At 44.5% G+C, this 26,614-nt stretch overlaps 1 protein-coding gene and 1 long non-coding RNA gene across 2 annotated transcripts; one reads left to right on the top strand and one right to left on the bottom strand.

Moving 5' to 3' along the window:
* The first annotated feature begins 592 nt into the window (after nt 1–592).
* On the top strand, nt 593–3,485 carry LOC136385598 (uncharacterized). The gene is made up of 2 exons (XR_010747849.1): nt 593–1,024; nt 1,105–3,485. It is a non-coding gene; the product is annotated as an uncharacterized lncRNA (long non-coding RNA).
* Nucleotides 3,486–5,133: 1,648 nt separating this feature from the next.
* On the bottom strand, nt 5,134–17,424 carry RBMX2 (RNA binding motif protein X-linked 2). Its single transcript, XM_066356688.1, has 6 exons — nt 17,386–17,424; nt 17,077–17,192; nt 15,141–15,192; nt 8,630–8,759; nt 6,589–6,766; nt 5,134–5,807 (listed from the first exon to the last, which is right to left on the bottom strand). The coding sequence occupies exons 1-6, from the start codon at nt 17,388–17,390 to the stop codon at nt 5,308–5,310; spliced, it is 981 nt and encodes a 326-aa protein (XP_066212785.1). The 5' UTR covers nt 17,391–17,424; the 3' UTR covers nt 5,134–5,307.
* Nucleotides 17,425–26,614: the final 9,190 nt, after the last annotated feature.

Raw genomic sequence — 26,614 nt, 5'->3', positions numbered from 1 at the left:
ACTCTGCCCAGGGGTTAACTGGAGGCTCATCTCTAGCCCTCTCCTCTGCAGTGCCAACAAGCCACCCATCATAGGTGGGGGACCTGTACAGTCCAAGGTCATGCGCACTGAAGAAAGTGTCCTTGGTGCATGTCTACACCTGGATGGGAGCAGCTGCACAGTGCACAAGGGCCTCCACAGGGGCCACACACCCCTCAGCAGGGTCTCTCCTTACTGTCCACAAGCAGCATTTCCATCCAGCAAGGGAGCCGGTGCCCACCTCTTGTCAGAGTCCCAGTTTCAAAAGTCCATTGTACCACTCAATGATCAGTCCATGGTAGTGCAGCTGTCTGTACAAATCACCCAAAGTGAAGGTCCATTACAGGCAACTAGCCACACAGCTTTTTGATAATGGACCTCAGCATCTTTCCATAAGTGTTTGTCCGTTGTCAAAAGCCCCTTCCAAATCCCCCAGAGGTCCAAGCTCACAGGGCCTGGCACAATCAAACATATTCAAGGCCTGTGCCGCTTTGACAGTTCTTTTGGCTGCTGCTACTGCCGCTGCTGCTGCAAAAGCACCTTTTATCTTTTTTTTTTTTTTTTTTTTTTTTTTTTTTTTTTTTTTTTTGTAGTGAGAAGCGAGGTGGCAGAGAGACAGACTCCCGCATGCCCCTAACCAGGATCCACCCAGCATGCCCACTAGAGGGCGATGCTCTGCCCATCTGGGGCTGTTGCCCCAATGCTCAGCAACTGACAATTTTTACCTGAAGCCAGGCCATGGAGCCATCCTCAGTGCTTGAGGCCAGTTTGTTTAACCATTTGAGCCATGGCTGCAGGAAGGGAGGAGAGTAAGAGAAGGGGGAGGAGTAGGGAAGCAGATAGTTGCTTCTCCTGTGTACCCTGACCGGGAATCAAACCCGGGACTCCCACACGCCAGGCCAATGCTCAACCACTGAGCCAACCAGCCAGGGTCAAAACTGGAGCTCTTGAACCGAACCCACAGTTATTTCTCTAGCAACTGCTGGTGCTAGCACTCAGCTTCTAGGTCACACTGGAGTTCTCGAACTTGCAGTTCCTTCTCATCAACTGTTTCAGCTCCTGCCACTGTCAGCACTCAGTCTCAAGCTCACACTGGAGTTCTCGAACTTGGGTGGCCTCTTGCACAGAGCTTTTAGTTTCTGCTCACCGGGCTGTAAAAAATACAAGCCCATGGCCCCAACAGGTAGCCACAGGGAACCACATACTCAAGAGCAACCACCCCTCTATTCCACCCTTCAAGGCTGTTGGCGGCTCCATACTGATCTATCTGAATCGTGCTCAGAACGTCGGATGTAATGACAGAGGCTGAGGCCAGGCAGGTTCACATTGGATTCAGGCAGATGGTAGAGGAACGTCAGAGCCAGAAAATGTTGGACCATTCCCGTTTATTAGATTCTCACAACAGATGAGCAAACAGGCAGGGCCTTCTCACAGCAGGAAGTAAACAAACAATAGAATGGCCGCTCACAATGGCAGGCGAGCGATTGCCAAACAGCCCCTCGCAGTGGCAGACAAGCAATCTGCACCAAAGGAAAGCACCCATAGCCTTACAGAGGCTATACACTCCTGCCTCTGCCACGTGCTCATGCACTAATCATGCAGAGTGCAAACGAGCAAGCCTAACACAGTGACTTTCCCAACAGAATTCTGGCACCACTTCAGTCATTGCCTGGTGCGCAAAATGGACACTGTCCTGAGGGTGGTGTGGGTCATGGATAGTTTCAGGCACAGAGTGGCAGTCCAGCTGCTAAAATTTCTCTGGAGATGACATGGGAAAACTGAGAAAGGCCTTGCATTAGTGGTGATTCAGACTTTTGAAAAATACGGGAGGAATGAGGCCTCTAGAGACAGTGGGGATGGCTGGACACTGCCCTGTAGCGAAGTAATGATTAATGCATGACAGTTAATAAGTAGCTAAGGACCGAGTGCACGAGCCCAAGGCCTCCGTGGAATTTAGAGGCCCTTCCTTCCTGCAGCGGAGGAGCAGACACAGCTGAGCAGCAGTGAGAGGACGTAACAGAGCTGCAAGCTTCAGATGTCCTCAGTATTAAAGTTTGCACAGCTGTGCTATGCTGGAGTCAAGACCACATAACTTCACGTGATTAGAAAATCCTGGGACCCTGAAACTTGAGGTGGGACCATCTGGCCAGACTCCCATGATGGTTTTGGGGTCTGCAGACTCATCCACCCAGATCTGTTAGCAAAGGAAGCCATTCTTCTCAAGCAAGAATTAGCAATTGCCCTGTGCTAATGTTAGGCGCCACAGAAGCTGCCCCTCTCCTTGGTACTAAGCTGATAACTGAGGTTAAATCCCCACCTAAGATGGCTGGGGAAGTGCCTGGGCTCTGACAAAGGAGAAGAGTATACACCAAAGAGCTGCAACAATTCGCTGGCCAGTATTTCCCGGAGTCAAAGTAGCACTGGGTTTGGATTGTGAGGGTGCTGTGTCAAGGCCAAGAAAGCAGGAATTCATTCATTTAGGAGCACTTTCTCCAGAGGATTTAATGTCCTAGCAAGAACCAGAGAGGGTGAGAAGTCTCTACTGATGTGGCTTTTACAGGCCCAGAAGAAATGATGGCCACTACTGAACAAACTAAGAACGCCTGAGTTGTCCTTTAAAATGGCAAAAGGGGGGGGGGGGTAAAGGGAAGTGGGCGTCTTAGGGTGGATAGATGATGAGGTGAAAACTCCCCCAGAGGACACTGTTCCAGAGCAGGGCCCAGAGCACACTATTCACCAAGTCCGTCAGGAAGGCACTAGTGAAGGGGACACCAGCATCACTGCCTTCAGAAGTGGCTCCCTCTGTAAGCCCGGGTGGCAGTAAGAGACCAGCAGAGCTGGGACCCCACAGTCAAAGTTTGAAGACCTCTGTATCACATGATAACACCTATCAGAGGGCCTCCAGCACAGAAGAGGCATTAAAGTATCAAGCAGACAGAATGATTAGGCCAAGGTGAAAGGGCTTTTATTAATGGCTACCACACAGCCAGCACAATGGACAAAGCAGTGGTCGCACGGCTAGTGAAGGCCCAGCAGCTACAATGCCCACTTCCCAAGGCTGATCTAGTGGGATTCCTCTGATAGGCAACTTTGGCTCAAGGACTCACCATTGGTCTTGCTGAAACATTCTTCAACTCCACAGCAGTCGCATTTTTCCCACCCAACCTTTTTGCCTTCCCTTTCTTCTCCCGAGTTCAGACCTACATCAGTCTCCTTTCCCAGACTCCTCCAGCTCCCTCCCCATTTTCCCTCTTGGGCATTTTCCCCTCAAAAAATCGCTGGCTCTGGCACATCTAATCTGGTAGCCAAATGAACACACCAGGAAACCTAACTTAGTGCACTATTAAAGCTCTATCCTCTGTTTTCCAGGGTCTGAAATTCTATTTCAATAATTTAGCAGGGGTGTTAAGGTTCTGTGAGCTACTTCCTACCAAACTCATAAATGACTGATTACTCAAATAGAAAGACAACACTCTCAGATGGAAAAAGAACCGCCAAGCACACCAAACAGATATGCAAGGGGTGGACAGTGTTCCCACCTCAGCAAGAACAGCCTCTCGAAAAGCAGACGAAACCCCAAAGGAGCCTGGCACGTCTGGAACGTGAAAAGAGAGCAGGCTAGCCAACCCAAAGGTCCTTCCACCACAGAATGGATAAACAAAATCTGGTCTACCCCCTCACTGGGGTATTCAGCAATCAAAAGGAATGAAACACCGATCCATGCTACAACACGGATAAACTTTGAAAACATATGAAGTGAAAGATACCACACAAAAAGCCACATATTGTACAATTTCATTCATATGAAATGCCTGGAAAAGGAAAACCCATAGACATGGCAAGCACATTGGTGGCTGTCAGGGATAAGGAGGACAGGATGGAGATTAGTGGCTTAATGGGTGCAGGGTTTCATTATGGGGTGATGAAAATGGTTTGGAACTAGATAGGGGTGGTGGCTTTATAACACTGCAAATGCACGGCATGCCACTGAACTGTCCCCTTTAAAATGGTTCCTTTTATGTTGTGTGAATATCATCTCAATAAATAAATAAATAAATTGCAAGGAAAAAATGCAGACATGTGAATTAACCAAAAAAGCAAAAAAGATGTTTAAATTTTCTAAGCCTGGCTGGTACGCTCAGTGGATAGAGCATCAGCTTGGCATGCCTAAGTCCCGGATCCAATCCCTGGTCAGGACGCACACGAAAAGCAACCATCTACTTCTCTTCACCGCCCCCCTTCCCCTTCTCTCTTTCGCTCTCACAGCCAGTGGCTTGGTTGGTTCGAGCGCTGGCACGAGTGCTGAGGATAACTTGGTTGGTTTGAGCATTAGCCCTATCAGGCATCCCCAAACTACGGCCCGCGGGCCGAATCTGGCCCCCTGAGGCCATTTATCTGGCCCCGCCGCACTTCCGGAAGGGGCACCTCTTTCATTGGTGGTCAGTGAGAGGAGCACTGTATGTGGCGGCCCTCCAACGGTCTGAGGGACAATGAACTGGCCACCTGTGTAAAAAGTTTGGGGACTCCTGCTTGAATGGTTGCTGGGTTGATCCCAATCAGGGCACATGCAGGAGTCTATCTGCCCTCCTCTCACTTAAAAATTTTTTTTTTCAAAAATAAGAATGACTTGTGGTGGCGCAGTGGATAAAGCGTTGACCTGGAATGCTGAGGTCACAAGTTTGAAACCTTAGGCTTCCCTGGTCAAGGCACATATGGGAAGCCACTGCTGCGAGCTGATGTTTCCCTCTCCTACCCTGTCTTCTCTCTTAAATTAATAAATAAAATCTTAAAAAATAAACAAACCAGGAAGGGGTGGGGAGAGAGCAAGGTGATGTTATCAATCATCACATTCGCATCAAGCTGTCTAAACCTAGTTAAGTCACACTTCTCCATTCTATGGGTCTACCCATCTACTAGAAAGGTCACACAAGGGTTTTAATCATCTAACACAATGACCAGAATTCCAGAATTACTTGGTATTTCCCCTTTCCTTAACATTTCATCATTAAATGGGGTCATAAAGTCAAGGGCCATGTTTACAAACCTAATTTTAGAAAATATACTCTGATAAATACCCAGCATATTCCCAGGGACAATGGATTTTGCTCAAAACTCCAGGACATCTGGCTGCTGAAACAACTCTCTCAATGACTTTAATACTCAAGCAATTAAAGAATGGGGCCTCCGAGATTTTACATACAGAAACAGTAAAAGTATTACTGAATTTGACTGCATTTAAAAAACACAGTTCATTTCCAAATCTTTGCAGCAGCTGCTCAAGTTGCAGCTTCAGCGATGCCTGTGGTCGCTGGGATTTGAGGGGTCCCGGTCTTGGGAGTGCCGGGCCCTTTTCGATCTGTGGGATTTCTCACGACTCCGACTTCTGTTTCTATGGTTAGGTCCCTCAGAAAGGCCCTCATGCCAGCCAGAATGAGTGTCTGTGCTTTGGCCTCTGTCTCTTTCCCTGTTTTTTTCTTCTCTTTCTTCCCTCCTGCTCGAGGCCTTGTGGTTCTGCTTGGGCTTCTCCTTAGGCTCCCTCTCCCGGCCCTCTGCTTCGCCGAGCCAGGTTGCCCTGACATCAGGGGGGCTGGGCTGCAGCCTCCGCACCTCCCTGGACTCCGGCTTTGGAGCCCTCTCCGGGTTCTTGCTGCCCTGCTCTGTAGAGCCAGTGTCCTCCTTTTCCATTACGGTCTTGCTTCTGGGAGCTGAAAACGAGTCTGACTGTTCTGCCAGTTCTTGCCGATCAGTCTTCTCTTTGCTTTTCTTTCTTTTCTTTTTTTCCTTTTTCTCTGGAGGAGAAAAGGGGTGCAATGAAAAAGTTAAGGAAAGTGGAGAGACAGAGGATATGCGAAAGGAAAGCATCATTGGCAGCACTGTCACGCTGTCACAGTCTATCCCTCCAGAAACGTACCTCTGAGAAGCTGAGTTGGACCCGACACCCTTGACATTTCCAGTAAGGCAGCCCACTCTTAATTACATCTTTATTTTTATTTTTTTGTGGCAGAGACAGAGTCAGAGAGAGGGACAGATAGAGACAGACAGACAGGAAGGGAGAGAGATGAGAAACATCAATTCCTCGTTGCAATACCTTAGTTGTTCATTGATTGCTTTCTCATATGTGCCTTGACCATGGGCCTTCAGCAGACTGAGTAATCCCTTGCTCGAACCAGCGACCTTGGATCCAAGCTGGTGAGCTTTGCTCAAACCAGATGAGCCCTCACTCAAGCTGGAGACCTCGGGGTCTCGAACCTGGGTCCTCCACGTCCCAGTCCAACGCTCTATCCACTGCGCTACAGCCTGGTGAGGCTTAATTACGTCTCTAAAGACCATACTTCCAAATATAGTCATTGTCTGAGACACTAGCAGCTAGGGCTTCAACATATGGCATTTTAAGGGACACAATGCAACCCATAATATTAGCCTTCTGCTGATCGCACCTCTCCTTCCACAATTAAAGTAAGGCTCTTCCCGTCTTCCCTCCACACACACACACTTAAGAATGAATCACAAAGTCTCAGGGAATGCCAGGAAGATCAAACAGTAACACTACCCAGAATACTAACACTTTACCTTTTCTGTATTTTTTGTTGGGTTTATCATCTTCAGAGTCCTCAGAAGAATTCAGTGAGGGAGTCTGAGCCCCACAGCCCTTTTCCTGGAGCTCCTGGGTCAAAATATCCATTTCTTCTGAGTCCTTAGGAGTCCGATAGTTAGACACGTGGTCCACTCGGATAGTTCTTCCTTTGATCTGTGACAGACAGGCAGTGCTTCAGCAAAGACAGCCCTCCTATCAAATGACTTGGACCCAGGTCCAGAGAACCACGGTTTGAACTACACCTGTTACCTTCCTGCTAATTCTATTTCTGGGGAAATATCTAAAACAGACCTGCCTCACTGGTGTGTGACAGCACGTATATCTGGAGATTAGTCCGCTCAGTGGGGCCTGGAGCCACTGGAGCCCACGGGGCAGTTGTACTAGGAGCCTCCTCATTTACCCCGGGTGGGGGGTCAAATGACCAAAACACAGGGGTCGCCTAAAGCCATCGGAAAATACATATTTTATAAAACATGTATTTTCTGATGGCATAAAATATGTATTTTCCGATGGCTTTAGGCGACCCCTGTGTTTTGGTTGTTCGACCCCCGCCGGGGTCGCGACCCACAGGTTGAGAACCGCTGATTTAGATGCACAAACAGTGAACTACCGTCAATCGGTAACATTAATTTATAGCGAAATATATCATGGTGGCTAGAAGAAATTCCTGAAATCAAGCTCAGTGCTACAGCTGCTTCCTCAACGCAGCACTCAGGGTGAGGCCAAGGCAGACCAACAGCTGGGAGAGGAAGAGAAATCTCGAAAGGACACTGTCCTGTTTATTTGGTTCTTTACTTTTTTCCCTAGCCATATTCAATCACTCGGCCATTTCATCCAGTCCTGAAAATACTACTGTCTTTTTCTTAAGCCCTCACACCTTGCTCCAGCCCACCCTACCAGAATAGCTGGCTCACAGATACTTTCACTGCGGAACACACTTTCCAGGGGAGCAACAACAAACTGTCTCCTCATTTAAAACAGAACTATTCAGGCAGATGAAGACTTATTCCATAGACAAAGCCATCTGAAATTTGAGTTTCATTCCTACCTCTGACGTAAGTAGCTTCTGTCACCTATCCCAGTGGTTACCTCAGGGTGGTTAACTCTTTTGTGGACTGGCCTGAAATGTTTAGCGGGCTGGCACCGGTCCAGACTGGCAGTTGAAAACCACTGATACATCCCATTCCCCACTTCAAAACATCTTAGAAACTGTTCTTTCATGGTGACTCCCTCTGATTGCTGGCTTTCTGAAAAATGATGCCTAGAATCTTGTTCCACACTGTCCTACAGTCTCCAACTGTGCCACAGCGGTGCAATCCGTGACAGACTCCCCAAGTCAAGAGTCAACTCTCAACCCGTGGCAATGCTGGCTTAACCGCAGTGCTTCTCCTCAATGGGCACAGCAACCATGCGGAGCAAGATGCCTGCCTCGCTCCAGCCCCTTTATTCAGGCTAATGTCTCATCTACAAGGCCTGGTGTTAAGAGGAAACAGAGGAGAGAAACTCTCAGAATGACAATGAGCCCGTTTTGTACAATTTGTCATCAGATTTTTACTAGAGAATTTCCAGGGTCCAGTACAGATTGCTAAGTCAGTGGAGACATATGAGAGACATACACAATTGTGTCCCAGGTCACGAAGCCGTGACAGAGCCCCAAATCCCTTGACACAGGACAGCATGGAAGAGAGTGTTCGCTAGTCTCTGTGTTCTCTCATCCACCGGAGATAAGAACGGAGTGTGAGGAGAAAAAGGTGAGAAACAGAGGCCTGGGGGTGGGCATGGTGCCTATGAGAGATAGTTGTTAAGAGATGGGAAAAAGGGATAGAAGGGTCATAATCTAATGGAATTACTTTCTGGGATCATTTGCTGGTCAGTACGACCCTACACTTCTACAGTCTTCACTACATACTCAGCTGACCAGTACTGTCCTTGAGCCTGTATGAATCAGGTAGGATATGAAACGAAACCCCTACATGGTAAAAATCTAGCCAAACCCTGCTTAGTAAGTACACTCACCTTGATCCCATTAAAATTGTCAACAGCCAGAATTGTGCTCCTCTGGTCTTCATAGCAGAGGAAACAGAATCCTTTGGATTTCCCAGTCTTCTTGTCCCGCACCAGATTAATGTTAACGATCTCCCCATATCTATTTAATTTATAAGAGTAAAGATACTATTGATTTAAAATGCAAACTTTCAGATTGGATGACAAAATAAAATTTAAATAACATAGTCTGTACAGGAGACACATCTAGAACAAGATGGCACAGAATGACTAAAAATAAAAAGTTGGACACAGATATAGTAAAAACACCCAATTAAAAAGTGGGTGGGGCCCTGGGTGGTTGGCTCAATGGTAGAGTGTCAACCTGGCATGTGGTTGTCCTGGGTTCAATTCCCAGTCAGGGCACACAGGAGAAGTGCCCATCTGCTTCTCTACCTCCCTCCCTTGCTTCTCTCCCTATCTCTCTCTCTTCTCCTCTCCTCCTGCAGCCATGGCTTGATTGGAGCAAGTTGGCCCCAAGCACTGAAGATGGCTCCACAGCCTCTTCCTCAGGTGCTAAAAAAAAAAAATAGCTCCTGTTGCAACAGAGCAAGGGCCCCAGATGGGCAGAACATTGCCCCGTAGTGGACTTGCTGCATGGATCCTGGTAGGGGTGCATGCAGGAGTCTGTCTCTGCCTCCTCTCTTCTCACTAAATTAAAAAAAAAAGTGGGTAGTAATATTAAGACTGAAGATGAATTTAAGGCCCCCCCCAAAAGGTCCTAATACATAACAAAAGTATGTCATGAAATTTTATACATAAATTAACAAATAAAAAAATTCAATTAAAAAACTATTAGATATACAAAGAGAAATTAATAGTGAAAGTTATGAGAGTTTAACACACCACTTTATTTATTTTTTTAGAGAGAGACAGAGACACAGAGATATGAGAAGCATCAACTCAGAGTTGTGTCACTTTAGTTATTCATTGATTGCTTTGCATATGTGCCTTGACCAGGAGGCTCCAATGGAGCCAGTGACCCATTGCTCATGACAGTGACCATGGGCTTCAAGTCAGTGACTTCTGGGCTCAAGGCAGTGACCATGGGATCATGTTGATGATCCCACACTCAAGCTGGCAACCTTGGGGTTTCGAACCTGGGACCTCAGCATCCCAGGTTATGCTTTATCTACTACACCAACACTAGTCAGGTTAACACACCACTTTAAATTTGTAACATGACATTGACAAAAATAAAGTCAGAAGAATTAATGCAATTATTATATAATTATGTAATACAAATACAAGGAAACATATAACAATTAAATTAACAAATACTAATGTCCAACTAGTAGATACAGAAATATATTTGAGTCTTATAAAAAGATGACACTTTCTTCTCAAGAATCCATGCAACACGTATTAAAATTGACTACAGTATAGGTCTCAAAGTAAACAAATGAATGAAAGAGAAAATGAAACAAAATAAAGAAAAAGTCAATGGAAGACTATTTAGAAAATTACAAAAATGAGAATAATATATACCAAAACTTATGGGCTAAAACTATACTCAGGAAAATCTGTAACCTTAAAGGAGTTCACTGTTAAAAAAGGAAGAATGAATATAAGAGAAAACAAATCTAAGGAAAGCAGATGAGAGTTAATAAAATTCTACCTTATTCCTTATCTAAAGATAAATTCCAGATACGTTAAAGCATCACAAATTAAAAACTAAAGTCATAAGAATAAAATAGGAATTGATGGATACATTCTATAACATGATTACATCCATATACCTGGGCCTGAAATCTAACGTCCTACTTAATAGAAATTATTAGAGACGACTCAACTAAGATCAGGAACTATTTAATGCTATTTAAAATTCTAGGTATTGGTCAATAAAATTAGCAGAAAAGAGATATAGGAAATGAGAAAAGAAATAAAACTATCTCTGTTTTAAGATCATATATAGAATATATAGAAAATCCAAGAGAATCAATGATAGAAAATCCATGGAGAGGCTGTGGAGAAAAAGGAACCCTCATTCACTGTTGGTGGGAATGTAAAGTAGTACAACCACTATGGAAGCAAGTATGGTGGTTCCTCAAAAAACTGAAAATAGAACTACCTTATGACCCAGCAATCCCTCTACTGGGTATATACCCCCAAAACTCAGAAACATTGATACGTAAAGATACATGTAGCCCCATGTTTATTGCAGCATTGTTCACAGTGGCCAAGACATGGAAACAACCAAAAAGCCCTTCAATAGAAGACTGGATAAAGAAGATGTGGCACATATACACTATGGAATACTACTCAACCATAAGAAATGATGACATCGAATCATTTACAGCAAAATGGTGGGATCTTGATAACATTATACGGAGTGAAATAAGTAAATCAGAAAAAACCAAGAACTGCATTATTCCATACGTAGGTGGGACATAAAAAGGAGACTAAGAGACATGGACAAGAGTGTGGTGGTTATGGGGGACGGGGCGCGGGAGGGAAGGAGGGAGACGGGAAGGGGGAGGGGAAGGGGCACAAAGAAAACTAGATAGAGGGTGACAGAGGACAATCTGACTTTGGGTGATGGGTATGCAACATAATTGAATGACAAGAAAACCTGGACATGTTTTCTTTGAATATATGTACCCTGATTTATTGATGTCACCCCATTAACATTAATAAAATTTATATTAAAAAAATAATTAAAAAAAAAGAAAATCCAAGAGAATCAATGATAGAAAATCCAAAAGAATCATTGATAAACAATGATAAAAACAAAAGTATAACATTCAGTAAGGTGACAGGACATAAAGTTAACACAAATAAATCACTCTCTTACATACAAGCAATAATCAGGAGATAGAATTAATGTATAAAGCCTAAATAAAGAAAACTTTTTACTACTCCTGAAACACACAAACATAGATTTAAACAAATATAAAGACATCTCTTGTTCTTGGATAGAATGAGTCAACATCATAAAGATATCAAAATCTTCCCCCAAATTAATACTGAATTTAATGTAATTCCAATTTAAAATATAAGGTGTGTGTGTGTGTGTGTGTGTTTTTCCCATGGAGCTTGATAAGTTGATTCTAAAGGTCTTATAGAAACATGAACAAAATAGCTGGGGAAACTTTTAAAAAGAACAATAGGGAGGAGTAACTCTCTCAGATATTAAACACACTGGAAAGCTTCTCTGATTAGTTTGTGTGGTACTGGTGCATGAAGTGACACACGGCAGGAAGAACAGAATAGGAAACTAAGAAAGAGATTCAGGTATATATGGAAAAATCATGTATGATAAGGGTGACATCCCAGTTTGCTGGGGGAAATATCAGCATTTTTATACATGTTGAGACACATGGATAGCCATTTGGAGAAAACATGCAATTGGACCCATATCTCACACTGTACATCAGAATAACTCTAAATGGATCAGAGATTTCAATGCATAACATTGAAACCATACAAGTACTGATGAGAACACAGATGGGTGGGAAGAAACACTTTCTAGTTATGATTCAAAATCCAGAAGCAATAAAAAAGACTGATAAATCTGACCACATAAAATACTAGAGGGGAAGACTATAAAGCAACAGCATGAGGGAGTTTTTGGAACTGTTCATCATCCTAATTGTGGGGGTGATTACACAAATCAATACATGTATTAGAACTCATAGGATGGTACACCCCCTAAAAAGTGAATTTTACAATAAGATAATTTAAGCATAAAAATAATAATTTTGCATGGCATAAAAATTTCAAGCAAAGTCAAAACACAAATGAAAAACCAGGAGAAAAATATTATTTGCAATTTACATCACAAATTGAGAACCAGAAAGCTATTTTTTCCTTTTACTACTGGTGAAGTTGAATAAAGGCTATAGATAATAATATTATATCAGTTGATATTTCCTGAATTTGATCACTATACTGAGACCAAACAAGAGAATGTCTTGTGTTTTTTTGGGGGGGGAATACACATTGAAGAATTTAGGGACACATGGGCATCAGGTCTGCAACTGACTTTCAAATGCTTCAGAAAAAAATCGTATGTGTATGTGGAGAAAAATAACAATACAGCAAATATGGTAAAATGTTAACATCTGGGGCTCTGAGGAAAAGGGATAAAGGTGTTCTTTATACCATTTCATAACTTCTCAGCTTTAATCCTGAAATTACTTCAAAAGAAAAAGTTAAAGAAGAAAAGACTATAGGAGCTGGCTTGAAAGAACTCCTAACAGACCAAACTGGAACAATTTGAACATCAAGAAATAATAATGATGGAAATGTACGGTAACACATCTAACTCTTAAAAAATAAGTCCATAGTAATATAATACTAAGTGTTATAACAAAGAGTTAATATCCTTAATATATGAAGGTCTCACAAGATCAGTAAGAAAATGAGGAACACAACAATAGGAAAAATTAGACAAAGGATATGACTAGACAATTGACAAAAAAAGAACAGTGGCCTGTAAATCATTGAAAAAATATTCTACCTCACTGACAATGAAATAAAGGCAAATAAAAAAATAATGAGAAGTCACATGACAAATATTTAAGATAACTATTGCTGACTAGAAGTCAGAAAAATGGGTCTTCTAGTGAGAGTGAAAATTGATATAAGCTTTTCAGAGAGCAATATGACAATGTTACAAAACATCTTAAAAATGCTAACATATATGCCTGACCAGGCAGTGGCGCAGTGGATAGAGCATCGGACTGGGATGCGGAGGACCCAGGTTCAAAACCCTGAGGTGGCCGGCTTGAGGCGAGCTCATCCGGCTTGAGCGTGGGATTGATGGCTTCAGCGTGGGATCATAGATATGCCCCATGGTTGCTGTCTTCAAGCCCAGGGTCGCTGGCTTGAGCAAGTGGTCACTCACTCTGGTCAAGGTACATATGAGAAAGCAATCAATGAACAAGTAAGGAACCAAAACAAAGAACTGATGCTTCTCATCTCTCTCCCTTCCTGGCTATCTGTTCCTATCTATCCTTCTCTCTGTCACAAAAAAAAAAAAAAAAAAAAAAATGCTAACATACAAATCCAGTAATTTCACCAAGGAAACCATCAGGAATGCATATAAAGATGTAGATACCACAATAAACATGGCAATGTAATTTATAACAGCAAAATATTGAAAATTATACTCAACACATTTTAAATGATAAAAAAGTACATCAAATTGTTTAGTTTTTCTTTAGAGTACATTCTATTTTCTTCTTTATACGTTTTCTTTTCATCAAGCATTCTATGACTATATATTACCTTGATAATCAGAAAACAAAATATTGTTCGAAAGCCACTGGTATAAGTGACAAAGGCAATCTTCATGCAGAGCAATATGTGCAGCCATAGCTAAGAATTAGAATATGTACTCACACTAACTGATAATCACTCAATGCAGATAAGACTAAAACAGCTCCTAGATGGAACACTGGAGCAGACAGGTACCATGAAAAGGTGGAAATTAAAGGCTGCCCCAGCTGTGAACTTCCTGATGCCCGGAAGTTGGAAGCAACTTCTATCGCCGCCACAGCTCACTGCCTACATGCGCCACCCAGGCCCTCCACTGTGGCCCTCGGAGAACTCTGTCTCGTGTGTATTGCCCAGTTTCTTTCCTATGACCTTCTGCCCTGTGTGCTGCCCAAGCAGCCAGCCAGCAGGCTACAGCATGGCCCAACAATCCCCTGGCATGGCAACGTTGCTGCCAGGGTGTGCTGGTTACGTTTATTTGCTTCACCCTGTTTGCCATGGTTCTCTGCCTGTGACCGCTACCCAACTGCTCTGCAACAGTTCTCTGCCCTTGAAGGCTACACAACTCAGGAACAATGGCTCTCTGATCCTGCGAGCTGCCAAGTTCCTCTGGGCCTATGGACGATCTGATCTCTCTGCGTAGCTCTGGCCTTGTGCCCAGCCCCTCTACCGGTTGCCACTACCCATGTGAGCTGTCAACACCCTCTGCCGCCCAGTGTGCTTTCATCTCATCAAATGAAGAACAGAAGGTTCTCCTATTCATTCATGCTCCTCTTCAGCCTATGAGTCCCAGCTTCTGGGTAAAGAGACTGGCTCTGCTCACCAACCTTACACTCACCTAAAAATAAAGAAAGTAAAACTACTGCCTAAACCTTTGGCTTTTCTTCACCAGTTCCTCTGTGCCTTGCCCTAATTCCACCAGGTCACTCCGGTGTGGGCTCAGAAAGGCTCTGTGATCATGAGTTGCCCCTAGCTTGTAGGAGGCTGAGGAGCTGGGCCACCACAGTGGCTTCCTGGGAGATGCACTGTTCCACTGCAGGCCTACGATAAACAAGGCCCAGTGAAAAAGGAGTAGAAGTAGAGCAAAATCCCCAGGACAGCTTCCTGAAACATCCAACTTCTTGGATTTTCCACAGAGGGAGATCTAGAAACATGCCCTGTGACTGACCTAGACTAGAGCAGAAACTCCAGCCTCCCTGCTGCAGGCAGGCAAGGGAAGCAAACTACTGAGAACCCAGGAGGCAGGAAATGAAAGGGGACGTACTGTGAGAAGACACAGATGATGTCCCCTTCGGTCAGTTCATAAGGCAGTCCTCCTAGAAGAGAAAATCATATTTCAGTTCAACAAACATTTATCAAGAGTCTATTATATACCACGCACTAGGCCAGGCGCTGTGGGCGCAAAACAGAGTAAGCCACAGGTCCTGCCCTCAGAGAACTCACTGTCTGCTGCAATGACAGATGCACATGCACACTGCGACAGCAGTACAGAAAAAGGAGAGACTGAGTGCAAAGGTCGAAGTCACCACTCACCAGACTAATCCTCCTTACACCTAAACTCTTATGGACAAATCAGACTGTTTCCAGAACACTACTCCACTTCCACAGACATGTTGTGAACTCATCTGCTCTCTATTCACAAACTCACCACTAAGATCCAAAATCAGTTTCAATATGCAGATATTAACTCCTCACATAGACTAAGGATTATAAAGATAATTGTTAAGCACTTCATAGGAAATAAAGTCCCCTGCAAATATAGAAAGAACCCCATCTGTAGAGTGGAGATATTAAGACTTACCCCACAGAATTGTTTTAAGAATGAAATAAAACAATGAATATGAAGTGCTTAGCACCATGACTGGTGTGATCACCTCTTTGAACAAACTGTCAAATTACTGCATGTGACACAAAGAGAATACAGAGATGCTAACACAACCATGGGCAGAAGGCAGGAGCTAATCAAGATGAGGAAAATGAATTCTAAAGGAAAAGGACAAGGGTTGGGGCAATTAGCAGTTGGGACAGTAGCTAAGACCATGAGTTGTAGAATCCCATTGTTCTGGCTGTTCCACATACTAGCTATGTGACCTTAAAAAGTCCATTAACTTCTTAGGGCCTCAGTTTCCTCAGCTGTATAGTGGGGGTTTGGGGTAAGGGGATGATATAATAGTCTGAAACAAAGAAAAACAAGCATCATGACTTCAATTATATGTGGAATCTAAAAAAATAAATAAAGGGACAAGCAAAACAGAAACTTTTAAACACAGAGAATATTATTTTTTTTTTGTATTTCTCTTAAGCTAGAAACGGGGAGAGACAGACAGACTTCCGCATGCGCCCGACCGGGATCCACCCGGCACGCCCACCAGGGGGCGACGCTCTGCCCACCAGGAGGCGATGCTCTGCAGCGACCAGAGCCACTCTAGCGCCTGGGCAGAGGCCAAGGAGCCATCCCCAGCGCCCGGAGCCTTGGCTGCGGGAGGGGAAGAGAGAGAAAGAGAGGAAGGAGAGGGGGAGGGGTGGAGAAGCAGATGGGCGCTTCTCCTGTGTGCCCTGGCCAGGAATCGAAGCCGGGACTTCTGCACGCCAGGCCAATGCTCTACCACTGAGCCAACCGGCCAGGGCCATCACAGAGAATATTTTTATGGCTGCCACAGAAGAGGAAGACTGGTGGAATGTGTGGAAAGGTGAAGGGAATAAGAAGTACAAATTGGCTGTTACAGAATAGCCATGGAGGAGGATGTGCATACAGCAAAAAGAATAGTAACATTGTAATAACTATGCATGGTGTCTGATGGGTACCAGACTTAACAAACTTAGCACTCTGTAATTTATGGAAGTGTTTAATCACTATTGTACACCTAAAACTAATATAATGCTGTATGGCAATTGTAACTGAAAAGTAAAAAAACAAAACAAAAAAACCATAAAAAACTATAAAAATAACAGTTGCTGAGAAACAGAGTGCAAGTCTTAGTACAATGAATAGCAGATGGTAACTATCCAAGCACCGGTTTGGATCGGGCAGCAAACTAGACAGGGAGAGAAGATACAGAAATCAGACTTATAGGAAGACAGGAGAAACAGAGAAATGGGGATGATGAATGTCGGGAGGAATGCAGGGCGGAAAAGCTGAAGTGTCAGGAATCAGGCAGGAGAGGATGAGGAGCACTACAGGAGAAACATGGGAACCTCACCCAGGAAGATCCAGGCGCTGTCTTTGTATTCCGAGTGCCAGGACACCCCTTCCGCCACCCCAAGCTGGACCTCACGCTCATTCAGCTCATTGATCAGCTTCACTTTTGTTAGGGGGCTGGAGGGGGCGAAAAGCGGACAAGTTAAAGACGGCCTGGCCTGGGATAAGGGAGAAATCAACTTGGGACTGGTTTCCCAGTCTTTGAGCCGCTCCCGCCCCCCGCCCAGGTAGACGCTCCACCACCCCAAGCGGGTGGGTCGCCCCCCACCGCCCCCTACCGCCCCCTCCTCAGAAAGAAGCGAGGCCTTACTTCATCTCCGCGGGTTCGCGCTCAGCACGGAAGCAGCCACTTCCGGGCGGAGGCTACAGAGCGCATGCGCGGACCGGGTGCCTCGCGCCCATTGGATGCCGCGGAGATCACGCCGCGCCAGAACTCCGCGGCCACTCAAACACTGCCACGCGAGCTTGGTCTACTACAAAACCTCCAGTTCTTGGACGACATCTGGCAGTAAATATTTGCTGAATGAAGACTTGAGAAAAGTGTCTGATAGGATGACGTCACAGCCTTCGCTCCCAGTGCAGATACCCACTTCGGCCACTCGCTCATACACACAGACACACACTGCCGCCTGATATTCAAAGCATCCCTGTTCAGCATTTACAGCAGAATAATAAAGGAGATATGTGAGAGGGTGAGTAGTTTTTGTCCCTCAATTTCAATGCATAGCTAATTGACCAGCCATCCTCCGGCAGGGGTCCCCAAACTTTTTACACAGGGGGCCAGTTCATTGTCCCTCAGATAGTTGGAGGGCCGCCACATACAGTGCTCCTCTCCCTGACCACCAATGAAAGAGGTGCCCCTTCCGGAAGTGTGGCGGACCGCAGTTTGGGGACGCCTGCTCCATACGCTTACTTGAATACCCAGTTTTGTGTGAGAGAGCTGCTACACTCACTTTTTCCACAGTCTCTCTCCTGTTTAAGCAGAAGCCAGAAATTAATACTGTTAAATTAATACCTAACACTTGGAGCAGATAAAGCTAGGTTATGGGCTAAGCAATTTGCATGTATTGGCCCCTTTATCCTCACAATAACCCCACAAAGTCTATAGTTAACCATCCCCATTTTATAGAGGAAGAAACAGGTTCAAAGGACTTGAATGGTACTCTGCCTCTATCCCTGGGGTCTGGTCAGTGGTGGGATTAAAATAATTTAACAACCAGTTCTCTGCCCTAATGACCCTTTTAAATATAAAAAAATGATATACCAAAAGGTAGTTTATTATTTCATTCATTTAATACTTAAATAAGAACAGTAAGAGGTACACAATACTAGATTGTATTATAAGAAAGAGTTTTAAAATATTAATGAAAAAATATTAAATCATACCGGACAGAAAACAATAAAACTGTTATTTAAGATATTTCCATATTGCTTCTTGATTGGCGTCCTCACTTGCAATTTTTTTTCACCTATGGATGGAATGAACATTACTACAGGTGTTTACAATATGCTGTTGTACAGATGAACGTTAAAAAGGAGTAAGGAATGTAAATTTGTGATTTCCACATTGGGCAGCTGCCCAGGCGCCCACCTTAGAGAGAACCGTGATTACCAGTGCCATTTTAACAATCGGTTTGCCGAACTCAACAAAAAATTAAGTATCAGTTCTGCCGAACCAGTGCAAACCAGCTGAATCCCAGCACAAGGTCTAGTTGATTTAATCAGCCCTTACTGAGTATCTGTATTTGTCCTGTACAGCAAGTCTGTAGACAAAAGTGTAAGGTTGGGTTCTCTTCCCTCAAGGAGCTAATAATATTCTAGAGGAGACAAGATATATTTTCTTAATAAATTTCATACTAGAAATAGGGATATGTACAAGAGATGGTGGCATATAATGTGAGATTTAAGTCATTTTGAAGATTTGAATCCATCTTGCATGTGTCCACATTAATATCTGGTCTCAAACCATTCATGGTCTACAAGAGAAGGTCCAAAACTGTGTAGTTCTGTGTAGGCCTAGCTTTAAGCCCTTCATGAAAACACTTTGAGGCCCCAGCCAGCTAGCTCAGTAGTAGAGCATGGACCTGGCATGTGGAAGTCCCGGGTTCAATTCCTGGCGGTACAGGGCACAAAGGAAAAGCAACCATCTGCCTCTCCTTCCTTCCCCTCCCCTTCTTGATCACTCTCTCTCTCTTTCCCTCCTGCAGCCATGGCTTAATTCAAGCGTGTTAGCCCCGGATGCTGAGTATGGCTCTATGGAGACACCACCTCGGGTGCTTGTTTGCAAGCATAGTCCTCAGATAGGCAGAGCATCTGCCCCTGACGGGGGTCCCTGGGTGGATCCCAGTAGGGGTGCATGTGGAAGTCTGTCTCTATATCTCCCCTCCTCTCACTTAAAATTTTTTTTAAAAAAACACACTTGAATGATGGTGGTGATGATGACAACTACAACTATACCCTCAATGGCTCACCATGTACCTAGTGTCTTGCCAAGAAGCAGAACAGAGGCTTCATTCATCCTTTGCCCCTCCCCCACTCTAAACCAGCTATTCATTAATTTTGTAGAATTATCTTGGCAATGAAAACTAAACAATGACAGATTGCATATGGGTTTTATCTGCTCCTAGGAATCTTAGGTTGCTTAGTTGTAGGGTTGAAGTAGACCCTGCGACGAGGTAAATCAGCATGCAGCATTATCTGGTTCAATTTTTTAGGCCACTGTAAAATGAGAGAATGAGGCTACACCTGGGCTTTTGTCATCACAGTTCAAAAGGAAGCTGAAGCAAAAGAGGAAGACTAGTTAAAAGGAAGGACGCAGTAGAGAGTTTCTGAAGCCAGGAGAGCTGAAAACTGTCTCTGTTTGCCTGGGCCATCTCAATGGACGCGTTTGCAGTTGCTGGGAATTGACAGGTAAAATGAGGCCTGAAGATTTTCGTACGTGAGTGGGAAAGAGATGGGGGTCCAGAGGACCCTATAAACTTTTTCCTTTTTATTGAAGTTATTGAGGTGACATTGGTTAACAAAACTATACAGGTTCCAGGCGCACAATTTCATAACACATCATCTATACCAGCGGTTCTCAACCTGTGGGTCGCGACCCCGGCGGGGGTCGAACGACCAAAACACAGGGGTCACCTATGTATTTCCGATGGCTTTAGGCGACCCCTGTGTTTTGGTCGTTTGACCCCCACTGGGGTCATGACCCACAGGTTGAGAACCGCTGATCTATACACTGTATTGTGTGTTCAACGCCCCAAGTCAAAATGGAACTGCTTTAGGACCCAGTGATTCCACCTCTGGGAGTTTATCCGAAGAAACTGAAAATACTGATTGAAAGAATATATGCCCCCCTATTTTATTGCAGCCTTATTTATAATAGCCAAGATTTGGAAGCAGCCCAGGTGTCTGGCAGTAGATGACTGGAGGACCCTCTAAACTTAATGTCTGAGAGGAGGACCAGGGTTTGCCATCCCAGGTGGCTATTAGTGATCTCCACCAATAACACTCATTTAGCACCCACTGTATGCAGAGCTCATTCTAGATTCTGCAGGTAACACTAAGGAAGCCAAAGGCAGTACTCACATTCAAGGAAAGGCTGAACAACATGTCTAGCCAAATTAATCTCTCTAAGTCACTGTTCTTCTGTTCCAAGTCATTATCTCATGCCTCCTAAGTCTTTAAGTATCAATACTTTTATAACTGTCCCATCATTTATTCTCAGAGGGGGATTTAATGGCGGGCACACTGCATGCACGCCCTGGGCCCCGACTTCTGAAGGGCTCCGCAAAACCCCAACTTTAGGCCCTGGCTGGATGGCTCAGTGGTAGAGCATCGGCCTGGTGTGCAGGAGTCCCAGGTTCGATTCCCAACCAGGGCACGCAGGAGAAGTGCCCATCTGCTTCTCCACCCCTCCCCCTCTCCTTCCTCTCTGTCTCTCTCTTCCCCTCCCGCAGCCAAGGCTACATTGGAGCAAAGTTGGCCCGGGCGCTGAGGATGGCTCTGTGGCCTCTGCCTCAGGCACTAGAATGGCTCTGGTTGCAACAGAGCAGCGCCCCAGATGGGCAGAGCATCACCCCCTGGTGGGCATGCCGGGTGGATCCCGGTCAGGCGCATGCGGGAGTCTGTCTGGCTGCCTCCCCGTTTCCAACTTCAGGAAAAAAAACACATACACACACACAAAAAAAAACACAAAACCCCAACTTTACCCTTTTTTCTAATGACACCAAATTTGGTTTCATATGTGCAATTTTAACATGAATAGTACATAATATTTTTTATTTATTTAAAAATATGATTAACATGTATTTTTATTTTCCATGTCTCTCTCTCTTTTTTAAAAGGGCCCAATATTTTCTTTTTTTTAATAAATTTTTATTAATGTTAATGGGGTAACATCAATAAATCAGGGTACATATATTCAAGGAAAACATGTCCAGGTTATCTTGTCTTTCAATTATGTTGCATACCCATCGCCCAAAGTCAGAATGTCCTCTGTCACCTTCTATCTAGTTTTCTTTGTGCCCCTCCCCCTCCCCTTCCCCTCTCCCTCCTTCCCTCCCCGCCCTCCCTCCCCCCGCCCCCGGTAACCACCACACTCTTGTCCGTGTCTCTTAGTCTCGTTTTTATGTCCCACCAATGTATGGAATCATGTAGTTCTTGTTTTTTTCTGATTTACTTATTTCACTCTGTATAATGTTATCATATTTTCTGTACCCGGGGTCTCAACCGACCTTAATCTGCCTCAGTCTATTCTCCAGCCTCCCACTGGTCCCCAACATGAAGCCTCAATTTCATCCAGACTCCACTTCTTTTCATTCGCTCAAGGGCCCCTTTTGTTACTCAACCCAGACACTTCTGCTGAGAGCACCTCATACCCCAGGGCCACTCTCCTCTTACCGAATAAAACCTGCCCAAGTTCCAAACTCTCAACAAGGCATCTCTCAGGCAGGAAACCTTTCCTGGCCTTGCCAGCCTGCAATAATGGTTCTCACTTCTGACCTATGCAGCGCGTCACAATTCTTTTATGTTGTCCCAACCGAAAGACTGTATGATTCTAGAGGGTAAGAGCTCTGCATTTTTAAGCCCTTAGCATCTCAGACCTCAAACATTTTTCTGCCCACATAGCAAACAACCAATATACTTATTGGCTAATGAAATTGATGATACACACAACTATGGTTACTTTTAGGGAAACAAATGAGTATGGGGGAGAAAGGCTTTTATTTTCCTGTTTCCTTTCTATAGTGTTAGAATTTTCCTATCTTTATACAAATATTGCTTACATTTTTACTGTCATGTTATATCGGCAGAGAGATCATGACCTTTATATTCTTACTTTTGTCTTTCATTCATTCAAATATCTTTGAACAACTAATATACACTATACACTGTTTGAGGTGCTGAGGTTATAACAGTAAACAAAGCAAGCCAAGTTCTTCTCTTATCAGAGTGTATACTCTTGTTAGGAAAAAGGAAAATAAACATATAAATATATAGTCAATGTTGATAAGTGCTATGAAGGAAAAATAAAGCAGGGTAAGGGGACAGAGTGTGGCTGTTTTTATAAGGGTGATTTATCAAAGACGGCCTCCCTGATAAAGTGACATGGAGGCAGAGACCTGCAAGAAGATGAGAAGCAAGCCATGGAGTACCTGGGAGGTAAGTGTTCCAGGCAGAGGGAACAGTAAGTGCAAAGGTCCTGAGCCAGCAGTGCGTTTGAGAAACAACAAAGAAGCTAGAGTGCCTGGAGAGGAGCAGCCAAGGGGAAGAATGGCAGGAGATTTTTGTTTATTTAAGAAAATCTGATTTAGTAGCAACTATGTACCAGACACTGATCTAGGTACTTTACACACATTAATGCATTTACTTCTCACGACAACTCTATGAGGAAGATACCATTGTCCCAAGTTTGCAGATGAAACTGAGGCACAGAGAAGTTAATTTCCCTGCCTTAGACCACATAGCTGGTAAATGTTAGAGCCAGGGTTTGAACCCAGGTAGTGTGGCTGCTAAGTCTGCATCTTTAGCCACTATGCACAGGATAAAGCAGGCCCGTGTTGAGGTAGAAACTTTGGCTTTTGCTCAATATGAGGTGAAAAAACACCAAATGATTTTGTTCTGACTTACATTTTAGCAGGATGGCATTGGCCACAGACTGGAGAGGTGAGAACAGATGGGGGGCACCTAGGGTAGGAACAGGAGGACTAGTTAAGAAGCTCTGCAGTAATTCATGCAAAAGATGATGTCTGATGCCTGACCAGGTTGTGGTGCAGTGGATAGAGCCTCGGACTGGGATGCAGAGGACCCAGGTTCGAGACCCCGAGGTCACCAGCTTGAGCATGGGCTCATCTGGTTTGAGCAAAGCTCACTAGCTTGGACCCAAGGTTTCTGGCTTGAGCAAGGGGTTACTCGGTCTGCTGTAGTCCCCCGGTCAGGGCACATATGAGAAAGCAATCAATGAGCAACTAAGGTGTCACAACAAAAAACTGATGATTGATGCTTCTCATCTCTCTTCATTCCTGTCTGTCTGTTCCTATCTATCCCTCTCTCTGACTCTCTCTCTGTAAAAAAAAAAAAAAAAAGGCCCTGGCCGGTTGGCTCAGCGGTAGAATGTCGGCCTGGCGTGCGGGGGACCCGGGTTCGATTCCCGGCCAGGGCACATAGGAGAAGTGCCCACTTGCTTCTCCACCCCCCCTCCTTCCTCTCTGTCTCTCTCTTCCCCTCCCGCAGCCAAGGCTCCATTGGACCAAAGATGGCCCGGGCGCTGGGGATGGCTCCTTGGCCGCTGCCCCAGGCACTAGAGTGGCTCTGGTCGCAGCAGAGCGACGCCCTGGAGGGGCAGAGCATCGCCCCCTGGTGGGCAGAGCGTCGCCCCTGGTGCGTGTACCGGGTGGATCCCGGTCGGGCGCATGCGGGAGTCTGTCTGACTGTCTCTCCCCGTTTCCAGCTTCAGAAAAATACAAAAAACAAAACAAAAAACAAACAAACAAACAAAAAAACCCAAAAGATGATGTCTGCCTCAGTATGATGGCAAAAGATGTGGTGTTCCATGCTGGTATTTTTTTAAGCTAAACATGTTTTTAAATAAATAAGAACACATCTGACACAAACATAAAGGTATATACTCTATTTGTAAGTGCTCAGGTGCTGAGCTAGAGACTGGGAATACTATAATGAACAAGATCAGAAGACCCTGTCCCTGCCCTTGACCAGCTCACAATGTTGCCGACAGTTACATATATGAATAAATATAATACAAAGAAATGAGTGTCATAATGAAGGAATGAGTGAAATACTATTGGAACCAGATAAGAAATTGTTTAATTCTGAGTATTGAGGGTCACAGGAAGCTGGGGGTAGAAAGCATACTGTCAAGGGAAAGCTATAGAAGCAGGTGACAGTTGTATTTGGTCTTGAAAGCAGTCACCATGAGATGGGACAGGGGATGGGTACCATGAAGAGAGAGCATTTCAAGCAGAAGAACCAACAGAAGAACCTCCAGAAGCAAGAGCATCAAAGTGTGAAAATGTATGGTGTGGCCAGGGGATAGAATGGGGTAGAGCATCCCAGAAAGATCAAAGAGTTGAGGTCATTTTGTGAAGGGCCTAATGGATGAAGCCAAGAAGTTCAGATTCCAGCCTGTAGGCAGTGAGAAGTGATCATATGTCTCAATCATTCAGCCAACCAACAAGGTAGCCAGCCACTTTTGCTGAGGAACTGCTATATGCAGACCCTGCATTAGGTGCAGAGAATACAACGGTGAGCATGCTCAGTCTCAAGGGGAAACATATATGTGAAAAAGGCAATCAAAGTAGGCTCTCTTGACCCTGGGAACACAGTGGTCGTCTTCTTTTAGATCACCTCAGAACCAATGGAAAGGATGGATTGAAAGCACACAAATCTTGATGTTGGAAGACCAGTTGATTGTGATGAGTAGGAACAAAGTCACTAGATTTCAAAGGCACAACATATTGACTGAAGCAGAGGTGGGTAGTGAGGCAACATCTGAGTATGATGCTTAGCTTTCTGGTTTGAGAGACTAGTTTGGTAGTGACACTCTTTGTCAAAGTAAGATGGCAGGGAGGAACAGCATTGTGGGAGAAAACTGATGAATTCAGTTGGCAAATTATTGAGTCAAAAGGACCTGAGGAGCCAACAAAGGATGCCGAGGAGAAGGATGCAAGATGAGGAGGAAGCAGCAGGAGAAAATAGAATGCAAGAAAAGAGCAAGAGGTAACCGAATTGTCAAACAGTGTAGAAGTGTTCTTGATGGAAGCACCTTTCATTTTTCAGCAGCTTTCTCCAGTTATTTCAATCGATCCACAAACAATGTCACCATCAGAATAGTGGACTTGAGAGGACGCATAAATCTAACCAGTGTGCCATACTGAAGACTTCGGGGTGACGCTAGCTGATGGAAGCAAAATAGAAGCCTAAAAGTGTGGGTGTGGGCCACACTGCTCTTCAGTTGAAGAAAACTGTTTAAATATATTTGCTTATGACACTAGCGATGATGAGTTCCTGGGGTTCCCGGACAAGTAGAAGAGTATTTGAACACTAAAATCTCTTCTCATTTGTTAATAACAGTGCTAATAATTGTTAATACTGCTGTTGAGTTTACATTGTTGAAATATTATTGTGGTACATTTTATTATATATTTTAACTATATATATGTTTAAAGATCTGTTCCTTAATTGTAGGTTGGCTGGAGAAGTAAAGGGAATAGGAAGTGATGTATTATGTTCACAGATGATCACTTTCAGGGATATTACCCTAAATTCATGTATATGCACATGAACATGTGCATTTTTTAGAAGGTCCATGGCTGACATCAGATTCAGAAAAGATTTCACGGTTCATAAACAACAGCTAAGGACAACTGCCTTAGAGCACCTAAAGATTATCTGCGAATTCCAATCGTCCACAAATAATTCAAAGCAGTTTGCAAAATGGAGCAGGCAGCTGTTGCAGGAAAACCTGCCTGAGTTACATGGGTCAGACACTGCTGAACTGGAAACACAACCACAGCCCGGGGTCCCCCCAGGGCCTGGCACAGCTGCTTGCTCCCAGCAATCCGACATTTTGGTAGAATCTTGAGGAACTGGATAAAGAATCCCAAGCTCTTGAGGAGAAGGAGGCCAAGTTGCTTCCAGGGGGTAATACGCCTTCTAGAAGATACAGAACAGATGTCCTCATACTACCCTGCTGTCATTCTCCACACTTCCTCCACTGCCCAGGCCGAAGCAGCAGTTGGCCATAGTGCAAATAGTACAAGTTTCAGAAGCTGCCAAAATTATTGATGAGTTGACTTAAAAAGCAGAATCTAGCCTGACCTGTGGTGGTGCAGTGGGTGAGGCGCTGACCTGGAGTACTGAGGTCCCTGCTTCAAAATCCTGAGCTTGCCCGGTCAAGGCACATGTGAGAAGCAACCATGAGTTGGTACTTCCTGCTCCACCCCCACACACACCTTTCTCTCTCTCTCTCCTCTCTCCTAAATCAATAAATAACATCATAAAAAAAATCAAGCAGACTCTAGTTC

Source organism: Saccopteryx leptura, chromosome X, assembly GCF_036850995.1.
Source record: "Saccopteryx leptura isolate mSacLep1 chromosome X, mSacLep1_pri_phased_curated, whole genome shotgun sequence".
NCBI lineage: Eukaryota > Metazoa > Chordata > Mammalia > Chiroptera > Emballonuridae > Saccopteryx > Saccopteryx leptura.
This window is presented reverse-complemented; position numbering and strand designations above follow the sequence as displayed.

Coding starts and splice junctions, on each gene's coding strand:
- RBMX2 (XM_066356688.1), bottom strand. Junction 15,193..17,076: donor CAGCGCCTGGATCTTCCTGG/GTGAGGTTCCCA, acceptor TTTCTCTTCTAG/GAGGACTGCCTTATGAACTG. Junction 6,767..8,629: donor ACAATTTTAATGGGATCAAG/GTGAGTGTACTT, acceptor TGTCTGTCACAG/ATCAAAGGAAGAACTATCCG.